Raw genomic sequence first — 26,833 nt, 5'->3', positions numbered from 1 at the left:
CAAATGTTAAGTCGACAAGAAGGATTATTTTAAAAATGCTAGATATTGTCAAAGGTAAATAAGCAAAGAGGTGGGGTGGACAGAAAAGGGAGATAAGTCCAAATGAACACTGATGGATCCAGAGTACTGATACAGCAAGAATAGACTTACTGAGTGCTAATACTGTCAGATTGGGGGCAAGTTAGGGGGCAGCCCCAATTGAGTCATGGTTTGGAATCGAGCATCTTTCCCTGGGGTTCTCACATGGATCCTTATATAAGAGAAGGTGGGAAGTCATCCTTAGCTGTGCCTGTGGTTTCTATGTAGCAGGATTATAGGGAGTTGCCTCCATTCCTCCAGCCCTCTGACCTCTGTCCTCCGTCTGTGTTGTAGGAGCGTCAGCGTCTGGAGACAATTCTCAGCCTGTGTGCAGAGTACACCAAGCCCGAGGGCCGACTGTCCACCGGCACCACTGTGGCGGACGTGCAGAAGATCAACAAGGAGCTGGAGAAGCTGCAGTTCTCCGACGAGGAGTCTGTGTTTGAAGAGAGCTTGATGAACCCCGATCTGCAGTTCCGGAGCCCCCGGAATGGCTCGCTCCACGATTCGGACGTGGCCAGCCTGGGAAGCCTCAGCCAGAGCAGCGCCAGCTTCCTGTCCTCCAGGAGCGTCCGGAACGATGAACCGTTCCCTGACCTCAACAGGACATTTCCACTCCCTCCTTCTGCCTTCCTGAAAGCTTCCGGCGAGTCTGCTTACCTAAGTATTGTGCCAAAGGTAATGTTGGCAGAGCCAAAAGCCTACGAAGCTGCCGGATGGATCCGGGGCTGTGCATATACACTAGAAAGAAATGAGAGAGTGTATCATGGTGGTCATCCACATTGCTTTTTGGTGAAAATCAGCAAATTTGCCTGCTTACCATAAGTAACCAAATTATGCTGTAGCACTTTAGGGGGTGTTGAGATTATGCAGGGCTTCTGTAACAGAAATACTACAAGGTCATGGCTTCTGAGACACCAGCTTTTTCTCTCGCAGTTTGGGAGGTAGCTGCCCACCCCCAGGGCATCAGCACTAGGGCAAGGCTTTCTCTTGACGTTGGCATGGGGGGAAAGTCCTGTCCCCTTTCCGAACTTGCAGTCCTGGCATTCCTTGGTGATCAAGTATCTTGGCATCAGGTTTCCCATCTGTCTGGTACGTTCTCGGTTCAGGGGCTTCAGGTTCAACAGACAAGTCCTGAACCCAGCCCTTTTTTCTTGAGGTCATGAGGACCCTTCCGGTTCCTGCTCACTTGTTTAATCACTTCTATATCCCCAAAGAAACGGATTCAAGGTACAATGTAATCCTGTAGCTTGTATCCCACCTTATTATCGTCAGTGCCTCACATCCTGCCTCATTAGCATCAGGGAGGATTACAGTAACCCATAGGATAATCAAGTGGAGACTAGTAACATAGTAGCGAGATGACCAAGTGGAGACTAGTAACATAGTAGCGAGATGACCAAGTGGAGACTAGTAACATAGTAGTGAGAATCATGACCTTGCTAAGTGGATACGTGTTTGGGGGAGGGAATTCAATCTATAACAGTAGTGTTGTTGTTGTTGTTCAATCTATAACAGTAGTGTTGTTGTTGTTGTTCAATCTATAACAGTAGTGTTGTTGTTCAATCTATAACAGTAGGGTTGTTGTGGCGGTGGTGGTGGTTAGGCACCATCGCGTCTAGTCGGTTCTCACCCACCACAACCTTACGCACAAACAGAACGAAACACTGCCCGGTCCCGCACCATCCCCACAATTTGTTCCCGTGCCTGAGCCATTGTTGCAGCCACTATGTCAGGCCATCTGCTTGAGGGCCTTCCTCCTTGTCACTGCCCCTCCGCTTTACCAAGCATGGTGCCCTTCTCCAGGGGCTGGTCTCTCCTGACAGCCTGCCCAAAAGATGTAAGACGAAGTCTTGCCATTCTTGCCTCTAGGAGGGTAGAGGGGGAGCCGGACTTCTTCCCTTCCGGGTGTACAATTGAGAGTTGGACAAAGTTAAAAGCACCCTGCGTACCTTCCCGATGTTCACTACGCCTTTACAGCCATGCAGTATAGACACACCCCTCAACAACCCAGTTGCTGTCGAATCAGTTCCGTCTCCTTATAACCTCGTGTGTCTGAAAAGCACTGTGTTCCGCAGGGATTTCAGTGGCTGACATTCAGGTTCCAGGCTTCCAGTTAGCAGCCAAGCTTGTTATCCCTTTGCGTGATCCAGAGACAGACACGTGTCAGCGTACTCAGTGTTCTGATTTGTTTTCTTTTCCTCACTTCTTGAGCTCACCTGTCATATAGAGCAGGGCTCTGGACCATTCCATCCTTGCTCATCAATCCATTCCCTCATTGCCTGAGGTTTTTTTGTTTTTTTTAAATGTGTCTGTTAGGTGGGGATGTAAATTTCAGACCACCAACTTTGAAGTCAACAGTTCAAACCACCAGTAACATCCCCCCCCCCAATATTGCACCCCTTCCCCGCTCCTTGATTCCTCTTCTCCGTCCTGTGGCTCCCTAGCTTTCACTTCGCCCACGTTCATTCCCGGATGCCTTCTCATCAATTGCTTTATTCTCCCTTCCCTATAATGGCCTTGCTTGTCTTGAAAACATAAAACAGCAGTTGCTGTCTAGTTGATTCTGGCTCCGAGTGACCCCAGATGTGACAAGAGCTAGAACTGAGCTCTCGGGGTTTTCAGTGACGCGTGTTTCTGAAGTAGTTTACCAGACCTTTCTTCTGAGATCCCCCTGGGTAGACTCGAACCCCCAACCTTTCCATGAGCAGTTGAGTTCTTTAACCATTTGTATCACCAGGGACTCCCTCAGTGACTAGATCCCTCCTCTTGGTGACCACACCATCGTGGCTGGTAGAAGCTGGGCTATCCGGGCGAGGGTGGGGGTGGTGGAAGGAATGAATCGCTGGAGAATCTGAGCGGTTGGCACCAGCCACCAGGCTACCGTTGAACTCCCCCCTTCCTTTTCTTTTTTTAACATTTTATTAGGGGCTCCTACAACTCTTATCACAATCCATACATACACATACATCAATTGTATAAAGCACATCTGTACATTCTTTGCCCTAATCATTTTCCAAGCATTTGCTCTCCACGTAAGCCCTTTGCATCAGGTCCTCTTTTTCCCCCCTACCTCACTGCTCCTCCCTCCCTTATGAGCCTTTGATTATTATTATTTTGTCATATCTTGCCCTATCCGGCGTCTCCCTTCACCCCCCTTCTCTGCAGTCCATCTCCCAGGGAGGAGGTCAAATGTGGATCCTTGTAATCGGTTCCCCCTTTCCAACCCACTCACCCTCTACCCTCCCAGTATCGCCCCTCACACTCCTGGTCCTGAAGGGATCATCCGGCCTGGATTTCCTGTGCCTCCAGCTCCTATCTGCACCAGTGTATAACCTCTGCTCTATCCAGACTTGCAAGGTAGAATTCGGATCATGGTAGTTGGCGGGAAGGAAGCATCCAGGATCTGGGGGAAAGCTGTATTCTTTATCGGTGCTACATTGCACCCTGACTGACTCATCTCCTCCCCTAGCCCCCCTTTGTTTTCATCTGAAAAACTTGCACATTTCTTTTTAAAAAAATTGTTGCCCCTTTTAATTTTATTCCTTTTGTGGTGGTTGAGAATATTCAGAGCAAAATATACACACCAGTTCAACCATTTCTGTGTGTTCAAACTAGTGGCATGCTTCAAGACATGCAGGAGCCCTGGTGGCACTGTGGTTAAAGTGTTTGGCCGCTAACCTAAGGTCAGGCATGTGACCCCACCAGCCGCTCCGTGGACAGAGAGGTGCCGTGGGCTTCTGTGAAGATGCTCAGCCTTGGAAACCCACAGGGCCGTTCTGCTCTGTACTCGGGGTCGCTAGGAGTCAGTGAGTTTCTTGGGGTGTCCGATCATTCTCATGCTTCCTCTTGGTCCCCCAAGGTTCCTCTGTGGTCTTCCAAGCTGCTGTCAACCATGTTCTCCCACAGTGACAGCACTTTGAAGACCCTAATGCTCAAGGGCGCCTTCCTTCCTAGGTGGAGGCCTGCCCGGTCTTTGTTAGCTGTGTGCGCGCTCCGAGGACCGCCTTTGGAGAAGCAGCCATCCTCTGGAGAAGACAGATGTTGTGTGTGAGCAAGTGGATCCCGGCAGATGTTTTTCATTGCTCAAATACGCTGGGCGAGGAGGCCTCTGAAGTTGAGCGTGGCCATGCTGGCTGAGAGGAATGATCTCCTGAACTTTTGGAAGCTGTCTCCTATGACCTCAAGGCAGGAGAGCGAGATTTTAAAAGAATTCCGTAAATAAAGATATGGCCGTGGGGATGCTCTTCTTCCTGGAGGAAGAAGGACACTGAAGTACTGCTCAAGAGCGTAGCATGTGTACCCTTAGTGAAACAAAGATTTTAATAGTTAGGAATCCTGTAGGAGCCCCGATGGGCGATGTAGCAGTTGCACCTTGGGCTGCTAACCACAAGGTCATCGTTTCGAAACTACCAGCCACTCCGAGGGAGGAAGATGAGGCTGTCTTTTCCCATAAAGAATGACAGTCTTGGAAATCCTCCGGGAGGAGTTGTACTCTGTCCTGGAGGCTCCCTAATGAGTTGGAATCAACTCATTGTCAGCGCGTTTGGTTTTTGAGTTTACAGATTTAGGTGTCTGGAAAGTTTGCTTATTTGACCGGCTCTTTGTGAATCGACAGCTACCTGCGGTAAAAGTTGACTTTAGAGCAGATCACACTTGTCTTCTGGGTAATTGTTCCTCCTGGAGTGGAAAGTCCCGCACCCCATTTCCTTTGGATACAGGAGGTCTGTAAGAAGGGGTGTACAGGGGGAAAATGAGGAGCTGAGGCCAGGGGCTTAGGTGGAGAGCAAATGTTTTGAGAATGATGAGGGCAACGAATGTACAAATGTGCTTGACACAATTGATGTCTGTATGGATTGTGATGAGTTGTATGAGCCCCTCATAAAATTATTTAAAAAAAAGAGAGAGAAGGGATGTACAAAGCAACAATGACAATAAAACCAGACAGGTGTAGAGGGTGGCTCCCCGCCTCCCTCTCCCCTTTCTCGGGGGTCATGTTCCCTCAGTGATGGTGTAACCCGGGATGCACATGCAGGTTTAAAGTGCTTACTGAAGCGCGTCCCTGTGTCAGTGGAATTCCACCCGTCCTTGTGAGAAACAGTTGCTTTCAACTCTATCCCTACTCTCGCCGACCTCGAGGAGGTCGCAGGAGAACGGAGCTTCACAGGGCTGTGATGGCGGATGATTTGGAAGTCGATCACCAAGCCATCTTCCAAGAACTTCTTGTAGCATCTACAAGTCACTGTGTAGATTCTAACTTGCAACCTCATCGTCAGTAGCCACGCGCGTGTGAAACATTTCCACCACCCAGCCTCTCTCCTACTGTGAGATGTTCTGTGAATTCCAAGGAAGGGACAATTTTTTTTTTTAATCTCAACTTTCTCTGTCACCATAACTAAAGTTTTGTCAGTCGGTGGTATATCCTAGGCTTTCTATTTCCATTCATTCTTTCGTGAACAAGCGTTGATCGAAGGATACCCCATTCTACTACAAACCAATGATGTAGACTGGTTCTTGGAGTTATTGGGTTAGATGTAGTAGCTAAAGGAATAAACCCAATCATTTCCTGGATGGCATTCGTTGCTAAAAAGAGCCTCTTAGACGATTATTAAATATGTAGGCCTAATGGGTTGGACCAAAAGAGCCCTTCTGGCTTTATCACTGGGCTGCTAACTGCAAGGTCAGGCAGCAGCTCACGCCCATGCAAACTTTCCCTGATGCCAAATTACGCAGTGTTTCTCTGTTTGAACGACTGTCTCTCGGTCTCTGTACAGCAGGCGTCCTCAAACTCTGGCCCACGGGCCACATGCCACCCGCCGAGGACATTTATCCAACCCGCCGGGTGTTTTTGCCCTATTTGTTTTTAACTTCAAAATAAGATATGTGCAGTGTGCATAGGAATTTGTTCATGGTTTGTTTGTTTTTTTAAAAAAACTATAGTCCGGTCCTCCAACAGGTCTGAGGGACAGTGAACTGGCCCCCTGTTTAAAAAGTGTGAGGACCCCTGCTGTACAGGTTCCGCATGAACCCAGTTATATGTTCCGAAATTCCCCTTCTTCACACTATTATCCATGGTTTGTTATGATCAGAACCAGTCGACTCCTTTCACATCCTCAGTAAATAGAAGTAAACCTCTTTTGGGAGTTCTCTGCTTTCAGCCAAGATCCATTTGATGTCTGCCTTGTTCCATGTGCCCTTCTGAATGCAGCTTCTGACATTGCCCAGTTGATGTTCTGCTGAAACCACTTAAATATTGTCTTCAGCAAAATTGTATTTGTTTGTGAGATTACTGATACTTCGGGATAGTTTTCATACTTTGTTGGACCACAAGTGTTTGGAATGGGCACAGTTAATCTTCCTGCTGGTTGCAGATACTCATAATTTCCGCTGTTCCCTGTCTACTTACAAAGTTTATAGTTTATAGCTTGTTCGCTGGTTGTTTTCTAATCCTCTGCTTCCACCAGTGGGAGGCATATTCTTAAACCACATTGCCATTTAGAACTGAATATGCAATGTCACCACTGGCCCCTCAGGATGCTGCCATCCTAGGGCTTTCCTGCTAGGCTTCTGGAATGCCATTCCCGGTCCACTGGCATTCCTGGGGCCTCAAACAAACAGCTAAGTCCTGGGACAATGGGATCCATTGTCTGTGATGAAAAGTTCACAGGCTGTTTTATTAGTTGATGAGCTATTGGCTTTAAGATGACAAACAAAAAGTGCAATGTCAGAGCTTCAGGGGGCTGCATACCATTAAGACTCAATCATGACACTCCTGAAAGACTGGCAAAGTAGGGAAAAATGAAGTATAGCTGAAAATCATCAGGACCATGCAGTACTTTCGGTGACTTTAATGAGGGACGTCAAACTGTTCTGTGTTTAATTTGGATATTCCTGTCTATAATTAGTGAGTCTCCCCTTTAATCATTTACTTGCCTGGGCTCATGTTCTCAATTTTCAGTTGTGAAATGCCATAGTTTTTGCGGATCAAAAAAAAAATTACTTCTTTGCAAGCTAAAGGTGAACTAAATAAATAATGTGCCTTTAGTGATTGTCTTTACATTTAAAACACGTTGATTAACAGAAACACTGGCCACCGTCAGATGATATCCCAGGCAAGTAGACTGAGATGCTTGGACGGAGAGACTATTTTCCAAACTCTCCGTCCTCTTCTCCCATAATAAAACTAGTTGGCGTGAAGTCGGTTTCCACTCAGGGCACCTCCATGAGGACTTCAGAGGGGGGTCTTGGAATAAGAAGCAGTCCGATCTGGGTAGTGGAGCTCAGTGACAATGTCCATTTCTTCCCTGGACGTTCGTCATTCTCGGGTTGTGAGTCTAAGTACTCCCTCGTCCATTTAATTTATTTCTTGTTAAGGCCAGGGAACGCAGCTATTCCATAAGATAATGTCACCAAGGGTGGCCAGGGTCCAGTTTCAGATCCCAATGGCCACGTGGCACCACCACGAGTGTCTTACATTACAGAGTACCAGGTGCAAAAGTGAAACGGCTTTAGGAATTTAGCATGGAATGTGTTGCTCTTAAATTATTTTGAGGATTACCCACATGATAAAGCCTATATATATATTTCTAGTTACTAACTAATGCTGTGACACATTTCAGTGAAGCAGGGCCAACTGCAGTGTGACCTTGATTTTCAACCTGGTGTTGAGAAACAACATAAGAAGCTTGAATGCCCATTGGCAGATCTTCACAGCCGTTACAGCCAACACCGTGGCAAAGATGTTCAAGCGTGTTTGAAAAGCGATTGCTCATTTATAAACGGGAGGTGGTGTGGAGCTTCTGATGAAGGCAGCCTGGTGTCCAAGTGTTCTCTGTCTAGCATAGAGTTCTGTGGAGCTGAATGCTCTCTAGCCTGGCGGAATTACTTCAGTTTCCCTGGGCCGCACCACCTTCGTCTTTTTATCACAAATATGAATCTGCGAATTAAGGTGTTCATATGAACCTAACTTCAGAGTCTGATACGGTCTCGGGAATATGCACTCAGGGCTCCCTCCAACTGCACAATCCCAGGAACGCTTTTAGAGTCCCGATGGGCATGGCGCCTGTGAAATAGGAAGCCCGTAGCTGGTGTGTGAATTGGGAAATATTGCCATAGAATTGTGAGTAACCCTTGACTGTGTTGACTCCCCACAGCCCCCAGAGAGTCTCGGTGAAGAATCAAGGATTCAGGAACTGGCCACGATGGAAGAAACCCGGATGGTAATTCTGAACAACCTTGAAGAACTGAAACAAAAGATCAAGGATATAAATGACCAAATGGATGAATCTTCCCGAGAGGTATAAGCCATAAGTTGAATTCCCACCCCTTCCCCCTTCCCCAATCTCCATTTTCCACTTTTCCTTTTATTTAAAAAATATTGACTCTCTTCAGGGCCCGGGCTTTGGAAGCTAAGCCCATTGCTGTCAACATGAGCAAACCTTTGAAGGGATACCATGTGTAGGGCAAGTGCCTTTTTTGGTTTTTACCATTTCTGTTTCTCTTCTTTGGAAATTGGGTGAAGCATACATGTTATGCCTTTTAAATTGGTGGTGATCAGGAGCCAAGCATCTGCTATTGCAAGGAGTCCAATTTAGTGACATTCATTTGATTCATCGTGTCATGCTACCAATGCTGTGAATCCCCTTCCATCGCCCTTCACAGCAGCTGAGTGTCTCTTACGCACTGAGTGTCCCCTTGCTCCTTCCTTAGGGCTCTATGCTCCTTTCCATGGAAGTGGAATTATGCGGTATTTGTCCCGTTTTACCTCATGTCAGTCAGCGTGACGTTTTCGAGGCTAATCCAGGCTCTGGCATGTATCAGAGTGGCGTTTCTCTAGGCTGAGTCGTGCTCCGTCGTGTATGTGTTTTGCCTTTTGATGGCCCGTTGAGCTGTTGCTGGCCACTTGGCCTCCTTCCTTCTTGTGGCGGCTGTGCCTACTGCTGCAGTGCACACTGTGTGCACGTGTCCGTTCACATTCCTCACCTTCCTTGCATCGGGGCAGATTCCAAGAGGGGAAGTGCTGGGTCATATGGGAATTCTGTGTCTATTTCAGAAAACACCTTTTTGGTTTCAATGGTGGCTGTGCCATTTCACAATCCCAACAGCAGTGAATGAAGTTTTCTATTTTTTCACATTCTCTCCAGCACCAGTTGTTTTTCTTTTTTACTTTTATTTTTAATCATGGCCATCTCATTCAAGCTTTGATTTGCATCAATCATGACTGATTATATTGAGCATAGCTTCAAGTGTGTTGGAAAGTTGCATATCTTTATATCCATGGCCCATAGATCCGTCAATGGGGTTGTTTGTCTTTTTACCGTTGAGTTGTATGTGAAAGGCATTTTTTAATGAGCTTAATGTCTTTTGGGGTTTTTCTTAACAAATGCCTATTTTTCTACAAGGTCTGTCAGCTGAGGGACCCAGGCCTGGGGTATTTAATATTTAAGATTGCGTCCAACAAACATTTTACGACGGAATTTGCTTGCTATGCTCCAGCTGTCGGGCCGGCCCTGGAGAGAAATTCACACATGAATGAAAGACATGGAGGCTCCGCCTTTTATAGGTTTAGACACTGGAAAGCAGACACAGTGTTTTATAACTATGCTTGAAGAAAGACAGTGGCAATTCCTTTATCACTCGCGTAGAGTGAGGAGAAGCAAATGATTCTACCCGGGGCGGAGCTGGAGGTGGCCGCATATCTATATCACAGATGATGCAGACAGCTCCATCAGGGGCCAGGGGGCTGCTCGCCTGTCATCTTACACACAGGCTTCCGAAGCCCCTCCTGCCGGCATCGCTAAGAGCACACGCCTCTCATGCTGGGCTCTATTACGCGCACTTCTCTTGGTCTGGAGACAAAGATATGGATGCTCCCTGGATGGGTTATCCTTCAGTCTGAGTCTAAGACAAGAAGAAAAGTATCTTTGAGAAGTGCCCTGACATGGGGCGATAGGAGAAAAATTTAATGATAACTTTCTTAACAAAGCTATTCCAACGTCTCTAGCTTTCTTATAGAAGTCTCGAGTCTCACGTGACTTTCTGGGATACCTTCCAAAATACGACTGACCGGCATTGCTTTTTAAAAATTTGTAGCTACTAAAAATGCACCTCTTGGGAGGAAAACCGTTTCTGAACTGTGCTCTGTATTCTCAGTTGGACATGGAATGTGCGCTTTTGGATGGAGAACAGAAATCGGAAGCAACTGAACTTATGAAGGAGAAGGAGATTTTGGATCACCTACACCAGAAAATCGCAGAACTGGAGAAAAACATCGTTGGTGAAAAGACCAAGGTAAAGAGACTTCCATCCCACTGTAACTTTCGTGGTAATGTGGGGGGTGGGAGGGGTGCTGAGTGAGTGAGTTTAAGGCTGAGCGACACGACCACACGTGTGGGCTTCTCAGTCATGTTCCTGACGACGGTGGCACCAGAGAGAAGGTAAGACCAGGTGAGCTGTCACCAGTGGAGGGTTGTGAGGTATTGAGCAGCTGATATTCTAGGAGGCTGGAAGAGCAAACTGCTTATCAAAGGTGAGCTGATCTTCATGGCAGCACCTCATACTCCAGGCGAATGAGTTGCTTTTTTTCCAATAGCTTTTCTGTCTTTGCTATTGGTGCCCGGGAAGGATGAATTAAGCATAATCAAATATGGCCACCTCTTTTCATTGCTCTGTGTATTAAAAAGGTGAATGGGGGCCATTCCTCTCTGCTGCCCAGCCTCGTCATTGTCTTCAATGGGAGTGCCCTGCTGTCTGAAAAATACACTGATGTTCTGGGAGGAGCTTTACACACTGCCAAGTGCAAACTGCCTGTGAGTCCCAGCTGACGCTGACACTGGGAAAGGCCTTACTTCCACCCTGCAGGCCACAGTCTGAATGTTAGCCGAGAGCTTTTAGAGAGTGTAGGAAATAATCACGCGCCGTTCTTGCAATGCAAGGTGGAAGCTGGGTCTTTCATCTTTGTCCTTTTTATTTCCTCTGGGAAATGCTCTACATTACTCCCCTTTCCCCTTTGGAGTTAGTGCTAACGGAAATAAGCCCGCAAGAAACAAAATTGGATCTGAAACGCGCACTTTGGGATGGTTTAGAAGAGAAAAAGCAAGTGGGTTTTGCTGCATTCTACCTTCTCCCCCACGTTCTCCATGAAGCTGAGAAAGTGCTAAACCATTTCAGCCTCAGACGTTTCTGGTGGTGATGGGTGTAAATAGTGGCTGATATATGTAGCTTCCTTTTAAGTCTCTGTTTTGTTCGAAGCCTCTAAAGAAGAGCAGTCGATCCCCGTGCCAGAGAAGGAGCTCAAAGTGTCATTGTGGGGAATGGAAGCATGTGGAAAATTACTCATTGACTGCCTGGTTGCCTGATGATGTCCACATTAAACTGCAGGCCTTCTGCATGTTACCATGTATGAATGCTCGTGCTCTTTCCGGACTTTAAAAGAGTAAAGCGCCCTTTTGGACAGGAGAAACGTTTTCCTTTTAAAACTCCAAGGCTTGGCTTTCTCATTCTGCCTGGTAAGAAGAGCCAGTAAACCACTGAGGCTTTGCAAAGAGACTGTACTGAGAACAGCAAGCAGCAAGAGGCATCTGATGTCTTGTCTCAGTACTGATTAGTATTAAATCCTTTATGTCATACGTGCAACTTGTGGGACAGAGACATGGAGCAGCATGTTCCTGTGAGGCCTTTCCACCTTCCTCACCCATGCAGTTCGCTATCTTTGTGAGCAGACAGATGGGATAGCCTGTACAGGATGGCAGCCTTCCGTTTGGATTGCAACTCAGTGCACAGAAAACAGAAATCCTCACAACGGGCCCAGTAGGAAACACTGTGATAAGTGGGGGAAAGATTGAAGTTGTCGAGTATATGATCTTACTTAGATCCAGAATCCGGGCTCATGGAAACCGCAGTCGAGAGCTCCAGCGACGAGTTGCATTGGGTAGATGTGCTGCAGAAGACCTTTGCAGTGTTGAAAAGCAAGGATGGTGCTTTGAGAGCTCAGGTACCCTAATCAAACCACGATGTGTTTCAATCGCCTCAAATGCTTGTGAAAATTGGACATTGAAGAAGGCAGACTGAAGAACAATTGATGCATTTGAATGCATTGAATCGATGCACCTGTGGGATTGGCAGAGAATATTGGAAATACCAGGGGCTGCCTAGAGGACAAACAAATCTGTCTTGGAAAAAGTGCAGCCAGGATCCTTCTAGAGGCAAAGGTGGCGCGACCTCATCTCACGTTGTTTGCGCATGTCATCAGGAGAGACCAGTCCCTGGAGGAGATCATCATGCTTGGTAAAGCGGGGGGGTCGGGGACAAGAAAAGGAGGAATGCCCTCACAAGATGGACAGACCCAGTGGCTGCAGCAGTGGGTTCAGACATAAAAACCACTACGAGAATGGAGCAGGCCTGGGCGGTGTTTCGCTCTGCTGGGCACAGGGTCGCTGGGTATCCATGGCACCTTAACAACCACATCGTCTATGTGTCAGACCGTCACCAGCACCTACCGGTACACAGAAGTGACTCGAGTCAAATCACTGCTAAGGCTCACTTGGCAGGTGGAGTTGGGTTCAATTCTCTAGGTCTAAGGTAGGGATCAGCCTCCAGGAACATGCAAGACTCAAGATAGGAAGCCGCCTCCATCTTTCCTTGCTATTGTTTTGGCAACGTGACTGAGGCCCTCTCTGGGGGAGGGCTCTGTAGGCAGTGTGGGTTTTGGAATGAGCTCCTGCAGCTGCTAGAGGATTACTTGGTCTCGACAGGTGGGATTGTTTTCACCATCAGGGATGAAAGACGGCAGAAACCCCCTTGGGGTGAGCGATCTAGAGGAGGAGAAGAGCAGTAGAGATAGAACTTGGGCTTGAAGTTGAAGTGTTACTCCGCCATCTTGACCCTCAAGCTCAAGAAGAGACCAAATGCTGCGGGACAGTGCCTCTGTGTTTCTCAGATGGAATTGGTATTTTACAACACCCATATCTTACACCTTCACTCTGCTTAGACATCTAGCCTCCTCTCCCAGGGGCTCGGAGGTGACCCTGTAGCCTACTCACCTGAAAACTTCTCACAACCAAGGAACGGCTCTTTCTTCCCATCAGAGATTTTTTTACATTGGTCATCCCTCCCCACCTTTACACGGTCTTCAATCGTCTCACCTTCCGTCCTGCCCGGCCTTCCTTGTGTGTGACACACCAACCTTTTCATGAAAAATAATCTTTAGTTTTTAAAACTATAAGTCAATAAACTTCCTGCCAGCTGCCTCATCCTCTCTCTTCTCTTGATCATAGCCAGGCTGGGCAAACAATGCGCTTTGAGTGCTGTCTCACCGCTCTGCATCCCAACAGGTGATTCCTTCCATTCCACTTAACTTAGGCTGGGCTAGTCTGTCAACACGCTCTTCAGACTTGGAAAGACCTGCCCGTCGCCTACCCCCGTGGTGCTTTCCAGCCCTCACCTGCCCTCACCCTGCTCTTGAGCAGCCTGCATGATTGGGGATGACCTTCCAAGCTCTGCCCTTGGCCTCTGTGCACTGTGTTCTATGGGTACTCTTTCTCTTCTTCTTACTTGTTTCTCTGATTTTCCTTCTTGTTTCCTTTGCTTGTTCCTCAGCCCCTGTCCAGGCCCTTGTATTTGTCTCTGATCGGTAGCCTCTTCTCTCGTATCTTCACATTCCTTCATAGTGATCTTTAGGTGCTGGTGACTATGAAATGCCTGCTTCTCATCCACAACCCTTTTCGGAACTCCTGACTCATATCCTGTGCCCTACCCAGCATCTCCTCCCAGGTGTTTCACAGGTATTTCCACGTGGACACACCCATAACTGAACCCTGACTTTCTCTTTCCCCTTGCCGCTGTGCCTTGAGTTTCCCCTACTCAGGAAGTTGCTAAGTAGATGCTCAGACAGGAAGCCTAGAAGTCAGTTGTGAACCTTCTTTCTCCAGAACCCCATAATCCGGTTTATTACCAAAAGGCTTCTCAACTTCCTGCATCTCCACTGACAGCTTTCTCTGGCAAAGCACTCTAATTGCTTATTCAGTCCCATTTGGTCCCATTTCGATAAAACATTCTCTTCATAGCAGCCAAGGTAACTTAGACAGATAGACAGCTATCTATCTATCTACCTACCTATCTATCTATCTATCTATCTGTCTGTCTGTCTGTCTGTCTGTCTGTCTGTCTGTCTATCTATCTATCTATCTATCCACCTGTCTATATTTCACGCACAGCTTTCATCTCCCTCCCTTCCAATAGCTGATGGTTTCTAACTGCTGACTTTGTAGTTAACAGCCCAACTTGTAACCACTCCACCACCAGGAGGTATTGTGTGTGTACACACACACAACTCTTTTTTTTGTCCCACCCTACTTTGAATAAAATCTGAATTTCTTACCATGGTCCGTTTCACACCACCTGCACATTGGCCAGCTTTCTTCTACTTTTTCAAAAGATCCATCCCAACCCTCACGTTTCTTTATAGATAAGGTTCTGCCTGGAATTCCCACCGCCCATCCCCCATATTCCACACTTGTCTGGGTTGTCAGGGCTCAGACTTGTTCAGTGACACTCCTCAGCAAAGCCCAAGCAGTTTATGTCCTCCCTGTTGTTCTTGTCCTCTTTTACGTAGCAGATTTTGTGATTTGTATTTGTTGTGCTTATTCTGCATTCGCCAGTAAAATCTAAAAGGGCAATATATATTATGATCATTTATCCAGCCGTAGTAGCTGATAGGGGAGCCCTGCTGGTGTAGTGGTTACACTTTGGGCTTCAATTCTCAAGGTCAGAAGTTCAAAACTACCAGTCGCTCCTTAAGAGAAGAACAGGGCTGTTTACTCCCGAAAAGAGAGTACTCAGAAACTCACACGGATGCCTCTACCTTGTCCTCTAGGGCTGCTATGAGCCAGCATTGACTCAATGGCAATGAGTTTGGTTTTTGGAGTAGATATTAAAAATACTGTCCAGGATGCAGTGGGAACATTGTCCTTGGGTTTCCTGCTGGCAGCTACTCCAGGCTGGGCCTCAGCAGAAACACTGAGCCCCACACCTGCTGAAGAGCTACATGCGGCCAAGTTTCAGGACAGCTGTGATGGTCTGTGCATGCACATGCCAGTGTGTGTGTTAATCAGGCTGCCAGGTGTAAGACACAAGGAGGAAGTGGCTTCTGCCCTTGTGGATTGCGTTTCCTTTCCATACACCTGTTGCTGTTGGCACATACAAAACATAGAATGAGAAAACCAAAACCTGCACAGATCTCCCTGTTGGGCCGGCTCAGAGTCAGCTGTCAGCACTGCATCCTGTGAGCCTGGCCCTCGATGTTTGGAGACAAAGCCTGGAACCAGAGGGAAAATAGTCCGGTAGCACCTCAGAGTTCCAATTGCGGGCTGAAACCAACGACCGGGTATCCTTGCCGCTCCAGCCCAGTCTTTACAATGATTTATTTTAGTTGATTTGAAAGCTGTCCTTGTATTTTAAATATTTAGTGTAAATCAATTCTGCCCTAACGCATGGGATGAATATCAATCAGAGTCAACTTGGTGGCACAAGACAATTACAGTATATAATAAAAATAAATATATACACACATGTACATATGTGATGCTATAGGTAGACACACACGCACACAGCTGCTTTTGAGCTGCTTCCAAATCAGGGCAATCCTGTATATGTCAGAATAGTATTATGCTCGGTATGGTGGTTGGTATCTCAGAAGTACATGTCTAGGCTTTTTCTTCTGAGTTGGCTCTGGGCTCTGGATGCCCAAACTGCCAACTTTTTGGTTAGCAGCTGAATGTGTATCAACTGTTGTGCCAATTCCGGGACTCGTATGCACACACACACACACACACACACACGTGTCTATATGAATGAGTTCCATTCTGCAGTCTCTACCTAGGTACAAAAGTCAGAACAGGTAGGCACGGTGCGTGTCTGATGTCAGTTAGTAAGTGTTTGCTTCAGCATGTAGTACATAGTGTATACTTTTCTATGCGTAAGAAACATTAAAGAAACATATCCAGACACACTAAAACATGTTAACACAATAACATTAATAATAATGGTTTAGAGCGCATGTTGCAAAGTCGCTCCTGTTTATTCTTAGGAGCCCTTCTGTAGACATTGAATTCTTAATATGATACTCTTTACAGGGCTTGATATGTCACTATAGGTTATACAAGTTGCATGTTCACAATGTATGAATTGCCTGCATACCATGTAATAAGGAATTGATTTTATTAACTATATCATATATACTATTACCATAACATTATATGTGGTAATATACAATTGAAATAATCAATTTTAGTCTGTATCACCATATAAACTATGAGCTGTAGAAATAATTCTGTGACTAGTTTAGTAGTATGCATTATATGTTTGTGAACATTTTTGCTGTTATTACCTGAGCTGAGTTCTCACAGTCTTCTCCCGCAAAACAGCAACAAAGCCCTCACTGCCATCGAGTCAGTTCCGATTTATGGTGACCTTGAAGCAGCGGTAGAACTGCCCCTGTAGGTTTCTGAGGCTGTAAATCTTTATAGGAGCAGAAAGCCTCACCTTTCTCCCGTGGAATGGCTGGCTAGCGGGTTTCAACTGTTGGCATTGCAGTAGACTGTCCAGTCCATAGCCCAGCACACCTCCAGCCACTCCAAGGGAGAAAGAGGAGACTTTCTCCTCCCATAGAGAGTTTCAGTTTCCAAAACCTACCAGGCAGCTTTACTTTGCCCTCTAGGCTCCCTGCGAGTCTGAATGGACTCAGGCGTTCACAGCCCTTGGGTACCACTAAGGGCATGCATAAGCCTATTCCTACATGGCCCTGAGTTACATGCTACTTGCCCAGTGTGTTCCTAGTAGCCACATTACAGAGACACTGTCAACATGGATATTCCCCGAAGAAATAAGAGTATCTCATGTGAACATCAACACAGAGGGGCTGTTTATTTGGTGAAGTATTAAGCAAAGAGGCCCTCATCCTCTCTAGGGTCCAGTGAAAGGAGAGGGGCCCGTCCCTCAGTTCTAGTAATGGTTTGGATTTCATTTAATGGGCTTGGTAACCCGCAGTGGGAAGTGTTGGAACCTCCAAGGTCAGTTTGGGCAAAGGCCCGATTGTGGAACTAACTCCCTCCCCCAAACTCCTACTTCACAGTCACAGTCTGCGTTCAGAGCGGCGGGGCAGAGGTGTCCGTTTTGAGGCATGCATCTGTTGAATAGGCTTTCTTTGTTTCATCGATTTTGGACTACTCTAAAATTCAAAGAAACATTTCCTCCCGTTTTCTCTTATTTTTTTGGAGTTTTTGCAGCTCGTTTCTGTAGATCAGCAGACAGAAACCAGAAGTGGTGTGTTTTGGAATTCCATGCAGAGTTTGTTTTTTAAAAAAAATCATTTTATTGGGGCTCGTACAACTCTTACCACCATCCGTGCATCCATCCATTGTGTCCTTATTGAAGTGTGTTTCCAATTTACACATGCTCACCATAAAGCTCAAGCCATCCTTTTATCTGAAGTCAGACATTTTCCTGTATCACACAGATGGGCTACCATTAGTTTGTCACTACCCTGGTCTACCTCTTCAGCAACTAAACATACCTAAAGGTATGAATGAAGCCAACATCATTGTATTCCGTAAATTGACTCCAATTATATGACTTTCTAAACTCTGTACACAACAGCCCATTTCACTGCATATTCCTTGGCTAACTGGTCTCCCCCATTGTTATCTTGCCAAAGTACCTGTTACTTCCTCCCCATCCTGCCTCCCACTGAGAGCCAAGGGAAGACAAGAGCCTGGCCCAGCATTCCTCAGCAAAGTGTTACTACCGCTCCTGTCAGGTCATTGCCAACCCACAGGCAGTGTCCACACTGCCCTTCCCTGCTTCTTTCTTACATTTCAAAGTCAGCTCCCTGGCTAGAGGAAGTGGAAACACAGCCTGGGATTTGGGGATTAACTCAACAGGATTCCAGATTAGGGTTATTTTTTCCCCTGGTGCTTATTTGATTACATAAATCCGTACTCTTGATTTTTCCAGGTGTTTTTCTACACCAGATATCCATTGATTGCATAGAATAGGACAATGCCCCCCCCTCCCCCCACCACCACCCAAAGGAATATAAAGTCAAACCTCTCTCCGTAGAAGCAGACAGAGAATGGAGTCTCAGCAATCATTTTTGGCTCGTTCATATCCATGATCTTGTGCAATTCCAAAATACAAACAATTTGGTGGGCAGGGTAGATGTGCGGGGTGTTTTCTCTGTAGCACCAGAACCCCAAATGCTCCAGATTTAGAAAAGAAAGAAAAAGTCATTCTGAATTTGGCAAAGCCTGACCTGAACGGATTTTACACTCCTGATCATGCATATGATTCAAAAGCGGGTCGGTCATCTTCAGCGGAACAATCTCCCCACAGAGGGGCCACGGGGAAGGGAGGAGTCACCAGGGTGCGGGAAAGCATGGATGGAGCACACTCCAGTTCCCTGGTTCCTTGAGGCTTCCTCACCCCAGCGATGCTTCTCAGTTCAGACTAGACTGGAACATGTACACAGGTATAGATAAGAGATGGGTGCTCACGACACACAGAATCCAGGAACAGGAGTGAGTGGGAATCGCGATGCCAGGGTAGGGGGAAGAAGGGAAGAGGAAGAGAGAGAGGGGGACCCAATTGCAATGATCGACACATAACCATACACCGCTCTACAGGGGGAAGAACAACAGAAAACCTGATCCAAGGGAGACAGCGCTCCATGTGAGAGATGAAAATAATCACAATGTACAATCTTTGGGGGTTATGAGGCGGGCGGGGGTTTGGGGGTGGCAAAGAGCTGAGACCAAGGGCTCAATAGAAAGTGAATGTCTAGGAAAGAATCAAGGCATGTCTGATTCAATTGATGTGTAGATTGTGATAAGAGTTGTATGAGCTCCCAATAAAATAATTTTTTGAAAAGAAAGAGTGTCATGTTGCATTGGAAATGAAAATGCAGCATCTCTCTCTCTCTACGTGCACACTGGATATTGGACCTGTCACAGTTCGTCTTATGCTTGCTTTTCTCTAGGCCTTTCAATTGACGGTTAACTTTTCACAGTTGAGATGGCACTTGAAAGAGGGGCCTTCTTAATTCTGAAGTCGAGGTGTGAGGACTGGTATTCGAAGAACAATTTTTGGTGGCTTCTATCACGATGCTGAGTCTGCATGAGAAGCATCACGTGGTGGACCTTTGCCTGTACTTCCGTCTCATTGTGCTGACTTCAAAGCAGCAGGTCTCAGCTCTGGCTGCATAGTAGAGTCACCTAGAGAGATCTGCTGTTCCGCTTGGATTTCTTTTTAAATGGTATCGTATCTTGATGTATCGGACGGTTTGACTGCTCGTCGGCATTAAGAGCAAGACAGGAACCTGACAGACAGGAGCACACTGCAAAGGAAGTTTCCATGCAGCCACGGCTGTGCAGGATGTTCCGTGGCATTGGTTGCCCGCTTCACCACGCTCTCATTATTTCCATGCCAGTTGTGCCATCCCCACCAACTCAGTCTCATCTGGACTGCCGATGGGTGTCCATTTGCTCTCCTGTAGAGAGCCGGGTTTGGTTTGGGTTTTAAAGAATACAGCACTCCAAGGTGATGTTCTTCTGTTTTCCGCTATCCCCCTTCTTGTTGGAAGGTGGCGTCAGAGTCTACCCCCCTCAAGGTTTGGCGTGTTTTGGTGTAGGAGGCATCTCCCCGTTTCCTGGGTTCAGTAAGTCAGGACTCTGAGAATTTGAAATTCTGTATCATGTTTTGGTCCGTTGTTTTACGAGGCTTTCTCATTATGCCCCTGATCGGAACATCTGGTGGTAGTAGACTCAAGGGAGAGAGCGGCTCCTGGAGTCTGGCCCTGCACTTTGGTTCCATCTGTGATTCAGGCTTCAGTCTCTCCTTTCAGTTGCAGACAAATTCCTAGAGAGATTTTTTTAAAGCTATAAATCTCTAGGATCTACCCTCTCTCCAGTCCATGTGTCTGCTTGAATCAGGAACCGGAATATTTCAAAACTCCCCTAGATTAAGCTCCTCAAGGTTAAGGGCCACAGAGCTAAGCGAACTGTGCACCAGGAAGCTGCATTCAAGTTCCCTCTTTTCTCGACCTGGCTTGTTTTGGGTACCCTTGATCTACAGTGATGTCCATCAACATCGAATAAGGGCTGTCCAGTCCAGCACCCCCATCGCATGGATCTTTCTGGATTGGATCATTGCAATCCATAGAGATTTTTGTTAACTAATGTTTGGAAGTAGATCGCCAGGAATTTTGTGCGAGTCTGGGAACCCCATTACGACCTATTCCATATGATGTCAGTACTCGATCCTGACAGATGGGATGGTGGCTGCCCGTGGAGCACGGACTGGGAGTTGAATCTGGTCTCCCACCTGGAAGACTTAATGATCCCACTGAACCACGTGCCACCGCCTCTTCTTTGAGGGCCTTTAGAAATAGGTATTGAGTCGGTGAGTGCACCATTCACTCTGCAAATAGAGATCCAATTTCCTACACTGATTTCCTTTGTGATGTAATGATGAATAATTGATCTTTGACCACAGCTACACAGGAAATGGGGCTGGCAATGACTTTGGGAACCCAGCTGGTACACGAAGAGAAGGCAAGTTAATGTGAGAACAGTATTTCAGGAACTCACTGAGGACTAGGGTAATCATGGTTGTGTCTTGCTTATCAAAAGGCTTCTTTATACATGAAGCATTCCAGGCTCTTATAATCTTGTGTCCCAAACATTGTGAGAATTTTTAAATTGATGAAAAGTGAATTTTAATTCATTTACTGAAAATAACTCACCACCACCAACAACAACCCTACCAACCCTACCACCACCCAGAAAAAGAAATAAAAGTTGTGATCTGCCCACTTTAAATTTTGGAAGCTGCTCATTGTGCTCGTAGTAATTAGACTAGGGGAGCTTAGCAATTTCACTCTTGAGTGGAGGGAATCACACTCCGTTTTAATATTTTACACAAAAAAGGCCTAAAATACTGTGCATGTTGTGCACCTGTTGATCTTACCTTCATGGTGGAAGGTGCTGTTCAGAGCTCAAATTAACTACTTGCCTAGAGTCCGTCTTCCTTTGAGAGCTTCCTGGGCAGTAAAGAGAAGGGAGGAATATCACTTCTCTCTGGCACGGGGTTGGTATCCTGCTGGCATCTTGCAGAGGTGATGTCACCACTGCGGCCCTGGCTGATTTATGCCCCAGCCCACCTGCCACTCACCCTTCCTTTCATCCCGTTACTTCCTTTGCTCGAGCATTGACCTCCCTGAGCTTCTGCTCCGAGACCCAGGTCGTGGCGTGGTCGCAGCAGGTCCTGGTAAACCACAAAGAAGCCACCGACCACGACGCACTGATGGTGCCAGCTTGTGTAATTCTCCTAACCGCCCCCCTGTGTGGACTTGTGAAACGTTTTGAGCACTTCAGAAGGAAGGCACTATGTAAACCCAAGGTATTTTTTTTAACTAGTTGTCTTCTGCGCTTGTTATTCACAGGAAAGTTTTGAGAGCCCCTGAGGAATAGTTTGGTGCCGGTTTCAGATGTGAAACCTATGTTTCAAAGGAATTCGTTTCCATCCTATCAAGCACAGCGTCGATGTTGCTTAGCAACTATAAATTTAAATTCCACGGCTTTTGCACATCGGGCATGTAACTCATGAAACGTTTTGTGGTGTTTCAAAATTTATTTTTCCTTTTTGAACTAGGCTTGCCGCAGAGGTTAGCAATAGAAATAGAATTGTTTTTAGACAGAATTCTCTTGCTCGATAAGGCCATCACCAATCTGCAGACAGAGGAAATGACACAGTTTCTCGGCCAGATGCTATCGGTGTGTATTGTTGATGTTATTCATTAAGAGCAAAAAATAGTGATCATTTATACTATGTATAGGCCAACACTTGGGGTTTCCGCTTTCTGTGAAGACTGCAGCTGCCTTTGCCAGCCCGTGAGCGGTGCGTGAGCCCAGGGAGCAGCCGTGCCAGCCACGGTGGAGGGCACTCTTACCAGCCTCCTGCGGTTCAAGTTGTTACAGACTCCTTTTTAATCGAAATATGGAGCATTTTTCATTTTTTCAACCAGAATTTTCAAAAGATCTGATTATCAAAACATGCCGTTTATCAAAGAGCTCACCCTCTGCTTGGTTAAGAAATGGTTGCGATCTTTTAGTTCTGATGGGAAGTAATTACGATGGGACCTCTGTGGGTGAGACCAGCAGCGTCTCGTGTTGTTAAAACGGATATGGGAAGAGCATAGATTGTGATGTTAGAACTGAGATGTCTTCAGCCTTCAGCAGGACTTGAGACTTTTAATAGATGCACCCATCCTAACAGCTGGGTTTGAAAAGGCATACTCTTCTCTTAAAATGTTCAGATGCTTTGGGATCGCTCACATGGAGAATTTGAAGATGAAAACTTGCTCCGGAGCCAGAAGAGAGAAATTGTCAGGTTTCTGATTCTGCAAACAATTCACCTCTGTTCTCAGTGTGGTGGCTTCTGGGTCTAAATGTTTTGAGAAAAGAAAACATACATAAATCTAAATATACATTTCTAAATTTTCTGTGAAATGTAAGCCAGAAATAGAGATGGAAGCAAAACTGGTACAGCTAGTCCTGTCTCACAGGATTAAATTTAAACCATGAAAACTTCTTTTATTAAAAAAATCTAGAGATGTATTGTCACACAAGAAATCTTGGCCGTTTGGATAAATAAATTACTGTTGTTGTTGTGTGCCGTCAGATCAATTGTGAATCACAGCAAATCATATAGAATAGAACTGCCCATAGGTTTCCAGGGCTGTAATCTATAGGAAAGCAGATGGTCGGTTCTGCCCTCTATTAAGCCCCAGTGCCTTTGAACTGCTGATCTTGTGGTTAGCAGTCAAGTACTTAACCATTGTGCCACCAGCGTCGCTTAAATAAATCACTATAAATATAATTTTATAGTACAATTTCAGAGCGGCAATCTTTTAGGAAGAATCTTCATGTGATATGCTTCTGTGTGATTTTCTTTCTACTGGTTCATGTAGGGTGAGCTCGAGGAAATCGGGGTGTTGGTTACTTTGCTTACAGGGGGTCACATCATGGTAGTGGGGTTCAGACAGGGTCTCTGTTTAGGTTGAGGGCCTACCCAAAGGGAAGATGTGCCCTTACATCTGCATTGAGGGCTCCACGCCTCACAACGTGGACGCAAGGTGGGGAGAGTGGCCTTAAACAGATTGGTGTTCTGTTTCTCTATTGAAGAGGTGGCACGTGTGAGCCCACAGTGCAGTTTGTGAGGGTCGCTCAGGCGTGTGTGACACGGGAGGGGTTCAGCAGGACCTTCTCCTTTCTCTTCCAGTCATTGTCTGACTCCGGAGTGTTCTGCCCTTCTGCCCCACCATCGATGTTTCCAATGTGTTTTAGCCATTCACTGATTAAGGGATCATTTATATCTCCTCAGTAAATTTCCTAATCATTGTCTATCTAAGCTATACTGAAATAAACTGAAATAACTTCTGCCTGCGTCTTTGCCGGTCTTGTAGAACTCTGTCCAACCACAACCAGTGTTATAACATTTTTATTAGCCCTCATAACCTCTGGATTAGATACTGTCGCTGGAACCTCACTCTCTTCTTGCTGAAGTTCTGAAGTTTGCCAAATAACTACCAGAACGATTATTTATTTTTAGTTTGAACTTAATACATAAACCAAAGCAGTCCATATTCCAGTCATGTCAAGCGGAATGACGCAGCTGCCACCACAATCAGTTTCCACACATTCTTTTTCTACAAGGACTCCGTGACATCATCTCCACCGTCACTGTACCCCGCTCCCTCTGAGCCCTTATTCTACGTGCCGTCCCTGTAGGTTCCTCGAGCCCGGGTTTCACATAGCAAAGAACAGAAGAGCACATCACTCAGCTTCAAGAGGGTGGCCTCCATTGACCTAACACCTCATGCCCCTTGGAGATACACGAGTGTGCCTAGAAGTCCTTAGACCTGAGAAGAAATTTTGATCATTTCCAAAGCCTACTAAATAAATGCCTTGGCCAAAGTGGATGTTTGCCCATGTTTAGGCGAAACATCCCAGTTGTCTTCCTTTCTCTTCGGCTCGCTGACAAGTGGCCCTTTGCAAGGCTATCTTATGGATTTGGCTGACGTTTATTTTGTTTCTGTGTGTGTGTATGTGTGTGTGTGTGTGTGTTTTGTGAACCATAGACAAACATTCCCATGCTCCACCTGTTTCTCAACACAGTGACAGAAAGACAGGAAGAAGGGAAGTCGCTGTCAATGCCCCACAAAGTGGACCGTGTCTTAACAAAGTACGGATGGAGCCACCTTGTCTTTACTTTCGTCTGCACCTCCCTCTCCATAGTCACCAGCAAGACATGTTTCTGTATGGTTTATAGAATATCGCGAGTTTGTGTATGTTTGTGTTTCTATTACCGTTGGGGAAATGTTCACCGGCGCCTGCGTGAGGTGTGAAGATAATGTCTATTCTTCTATTTTCTGATTTTTGACCTTCAGGAGAAGGTCAAGCTTGATGCTGAAAGGGAAAAACTAGAGAGGCTTCGGGAGCTTTTCTCCGAGCAGAAGATCCAGCTGGACAATTGTCCTGAGTCCATGAGGGAACAGTTACAGCAGCAACTGCAGAGGGTCAGTAGCAAACAGGAATGCCCCCGGTTTCTGTTTCTATTTCCCCCTTGAATTAACTTCCGCCTGCCTATGATTTATACTTCCCGTTGCATACGTTTGCATAAATTCTAGTCGCTCGATACTTTTAAAATGGAAATTTGCATGCTGCCCATGTATATAATTGTGCTAATCCATTGAAAATTTCCTTGTGAAAGCCCTACACCTACTTCATAATGCCAAGGTATTCTTTGTGACAAGAGAGAACTCCTCTTGACTCGTCCTCTCGACCAAAATTGTAACATGTGACTCAAGTGACGGGTCTGTCTTTATTCTCCGCTGCTTCAGGAGGATTTACCTTGGAATGCTTCATCCCCACCCCCACCCATCCCCCAACCCCCCACCCCCGACCACCTTCTTTTCTTAGCTTGGTTTTGTACTCTTGTCCCCAAAGGATGCCCTTCTATCATTAGCCCCTCACCACCCAGCCCGACTGTTTTATCTTGGTGCTTCTTCATGGCAGTCAGGCTCAGGAACATGAGCGCCATAATCAAATCCTGAGACCAGCGATGCAGGGATTTGTACTCACTTTCAAACTGTTCTCATCGAGAGCTTCACAGCTGCATGCAGCACGCAGCTTCGGCAGTCGCATAACCCGCCTGTGCCGGTGATGTTCTGAAAACCGTAAACCCTCCTGAAGTGTTCGGCCCACCCTACACAGTCACTTCCTGCGCCTGAGCTTCTTGACAGCTTGGCTGTTTCCTCTCAACTGAGGATGTATCGTTAACAGTCTGGGACGTTTAAAGGGGTGACACAACTCTAATCAGTTCTCGGTATGTCACCATGTATGAATCCAGGGACTAGGCAGGTTGCAACCTTAATTGAGATGACTCGCATTTGAAATATGCTTTCAACGACCTCGATGCAAAACTACTTAAGACCTCTGAGAACATCCCCAGGTAATACAACGTTAGAACTACACCTTTCAGTGTATACAGAGATGGAAAGCTTTGTAATAAGAATGACCCGTTCCAAGTAGGCTAAACTGCAAAGCAGTGCTTGTTATTGCTGACAAGGTTGACAATGTTGCCTAAAACTCCAAAAAGGCGTCTTCCCCTTTGCTCGCTTTATTGTACAAAGATGAATTTCTTTACTCAGGGTCGGTAGTGCAGTTATATATTTTGTTTTTCCCTTCCCCTATCGAGTTATTGTTTGTGTTCCTCACAAACATTACTTTAAATAGACTTACTGAGTCACTTAATAACGTGAATGCACACTGATATAAATAATTGCTATTTCTTTCATGTAGATTCTGTAGGATAACCCATCCTTTTTCAAATAAATTCTAAGGATCATGACCACAAACAGGGAACGGGACATGATGCACAGAGGGTGCCCCCCACCCCCTTTCCTCTGGAAGCAGACGATAAAATTCTGGGCATAAAGCCCTTGTTTTAGGTGAGATTCTGGCTTATAGCAGCCTCTGTTTCTCTGATTGTAAGGGATCTGTTAACTTTATTCCCCAAGAATAAAATCCTCAGTAACTTGTCAGCAACCCCCTTGGTTTCATCCGCATAAACACACAGACAATAGGAACAAACTTATTGCCTCGAGTCTGTTCCAACTCATAGGGTCTGGCAGCGTAGAAGTGCTGCTTCTAAGGCTGGCAATTGTTAGCAAGGCAGACTGCCGCAGAGCGGCTGGTAGGTTGGAACTGCTGATGGTTCCATTTGCAGCCTAGTGCTTAACTGCTGTGTCACCAGGGCTCATAGTTGACACAGGCCGGCCAGTAGAAGTGTCCCCTGGGATGGTGAGTAATGTTGAAAAGCATGTTGGAGTGAGCTGAATGGTTGATTTCTGTCTCTGAATTAAAAAAAACCAAAAATCTATAAAGAGATCATTAGATTCAGGAGACTTTTTTTTTCCCTCGCAGTGGCTCTCCCATTTTGTCAGTTTGTCCTTTCCTATTGGACAAGTCACTCGACCTTTTGGTCCTCAAGGTTTTTACTGATCCAAGTGAGGAGGGGTGGGACTCGGTGACTTCCGTCATCTTTCTCCCGTGAAGAGTGTCCGCTGATTGTGCAGCACGAGAAGTCTGGGTGCTGCGGTTGTTAAATGTTCTGTTGCTGATTGAAAGCCTGGCTCCTAGAA

At 46.2% G+C, this 26,833-nt stretch overlaps 1 protein-coding gene across 5 annotated transcripts in view; it reads left to right on the top strand.

Moving 5' to 3' along the window:
• Window positions 1-26,833, top strand: part of PHLDB2 (pleckstrin homology like domain family B member 2) — a 128,010-nt gene that overhangs the window by 43,250 nt on the left and 57,927 nt on the right. For 3 of the 5 annotated variants that reach the window (XM_075542542.1, XM_075542541.1, XM_075542544.1), the window contains exons 3-6: window positions 373-756; window positions 8,232-8,375; window positions 10,231-10,368; window positions 24,578-24,706. In XM_075542542.1, the coding sequence (XP_075398657.1) occupies window positions 373-756; window positions 8,232-8,375; window positions 10,231-10,368; window positions 24,578-24,706 (795 nt within the window). The remainder of the gene's footprint in view (window positions 1-372; window positions 757-8,231; window positions 8,376-10,230; window positions 10,369-24,577; window positions 24,707-26,833) is intronic. The other 2 variants (XM_075542545.1, XM_075542543.1) reach the window with 1 other exon arrangement.

This window comes from Tenrec ecaudatus, chromosome 2 (assembly GCF_050624435.1).
Source record: "Tenrec ecaudatus isolate mTenEca1 chromosome 2, mTenEca1.hap1, whole genome shotgun sequence".
NCBI classification, from domain to species: domain Eukaryota; kingdom Metazoa; phylum Chordata; class Mammalia; order Afrosoricida; family Tenrecidae; genus Tenrec; species Tenrec ecaudatus.
This window is presented reverse-complemented; position numbering and strand designations above follow the sequence as displayed.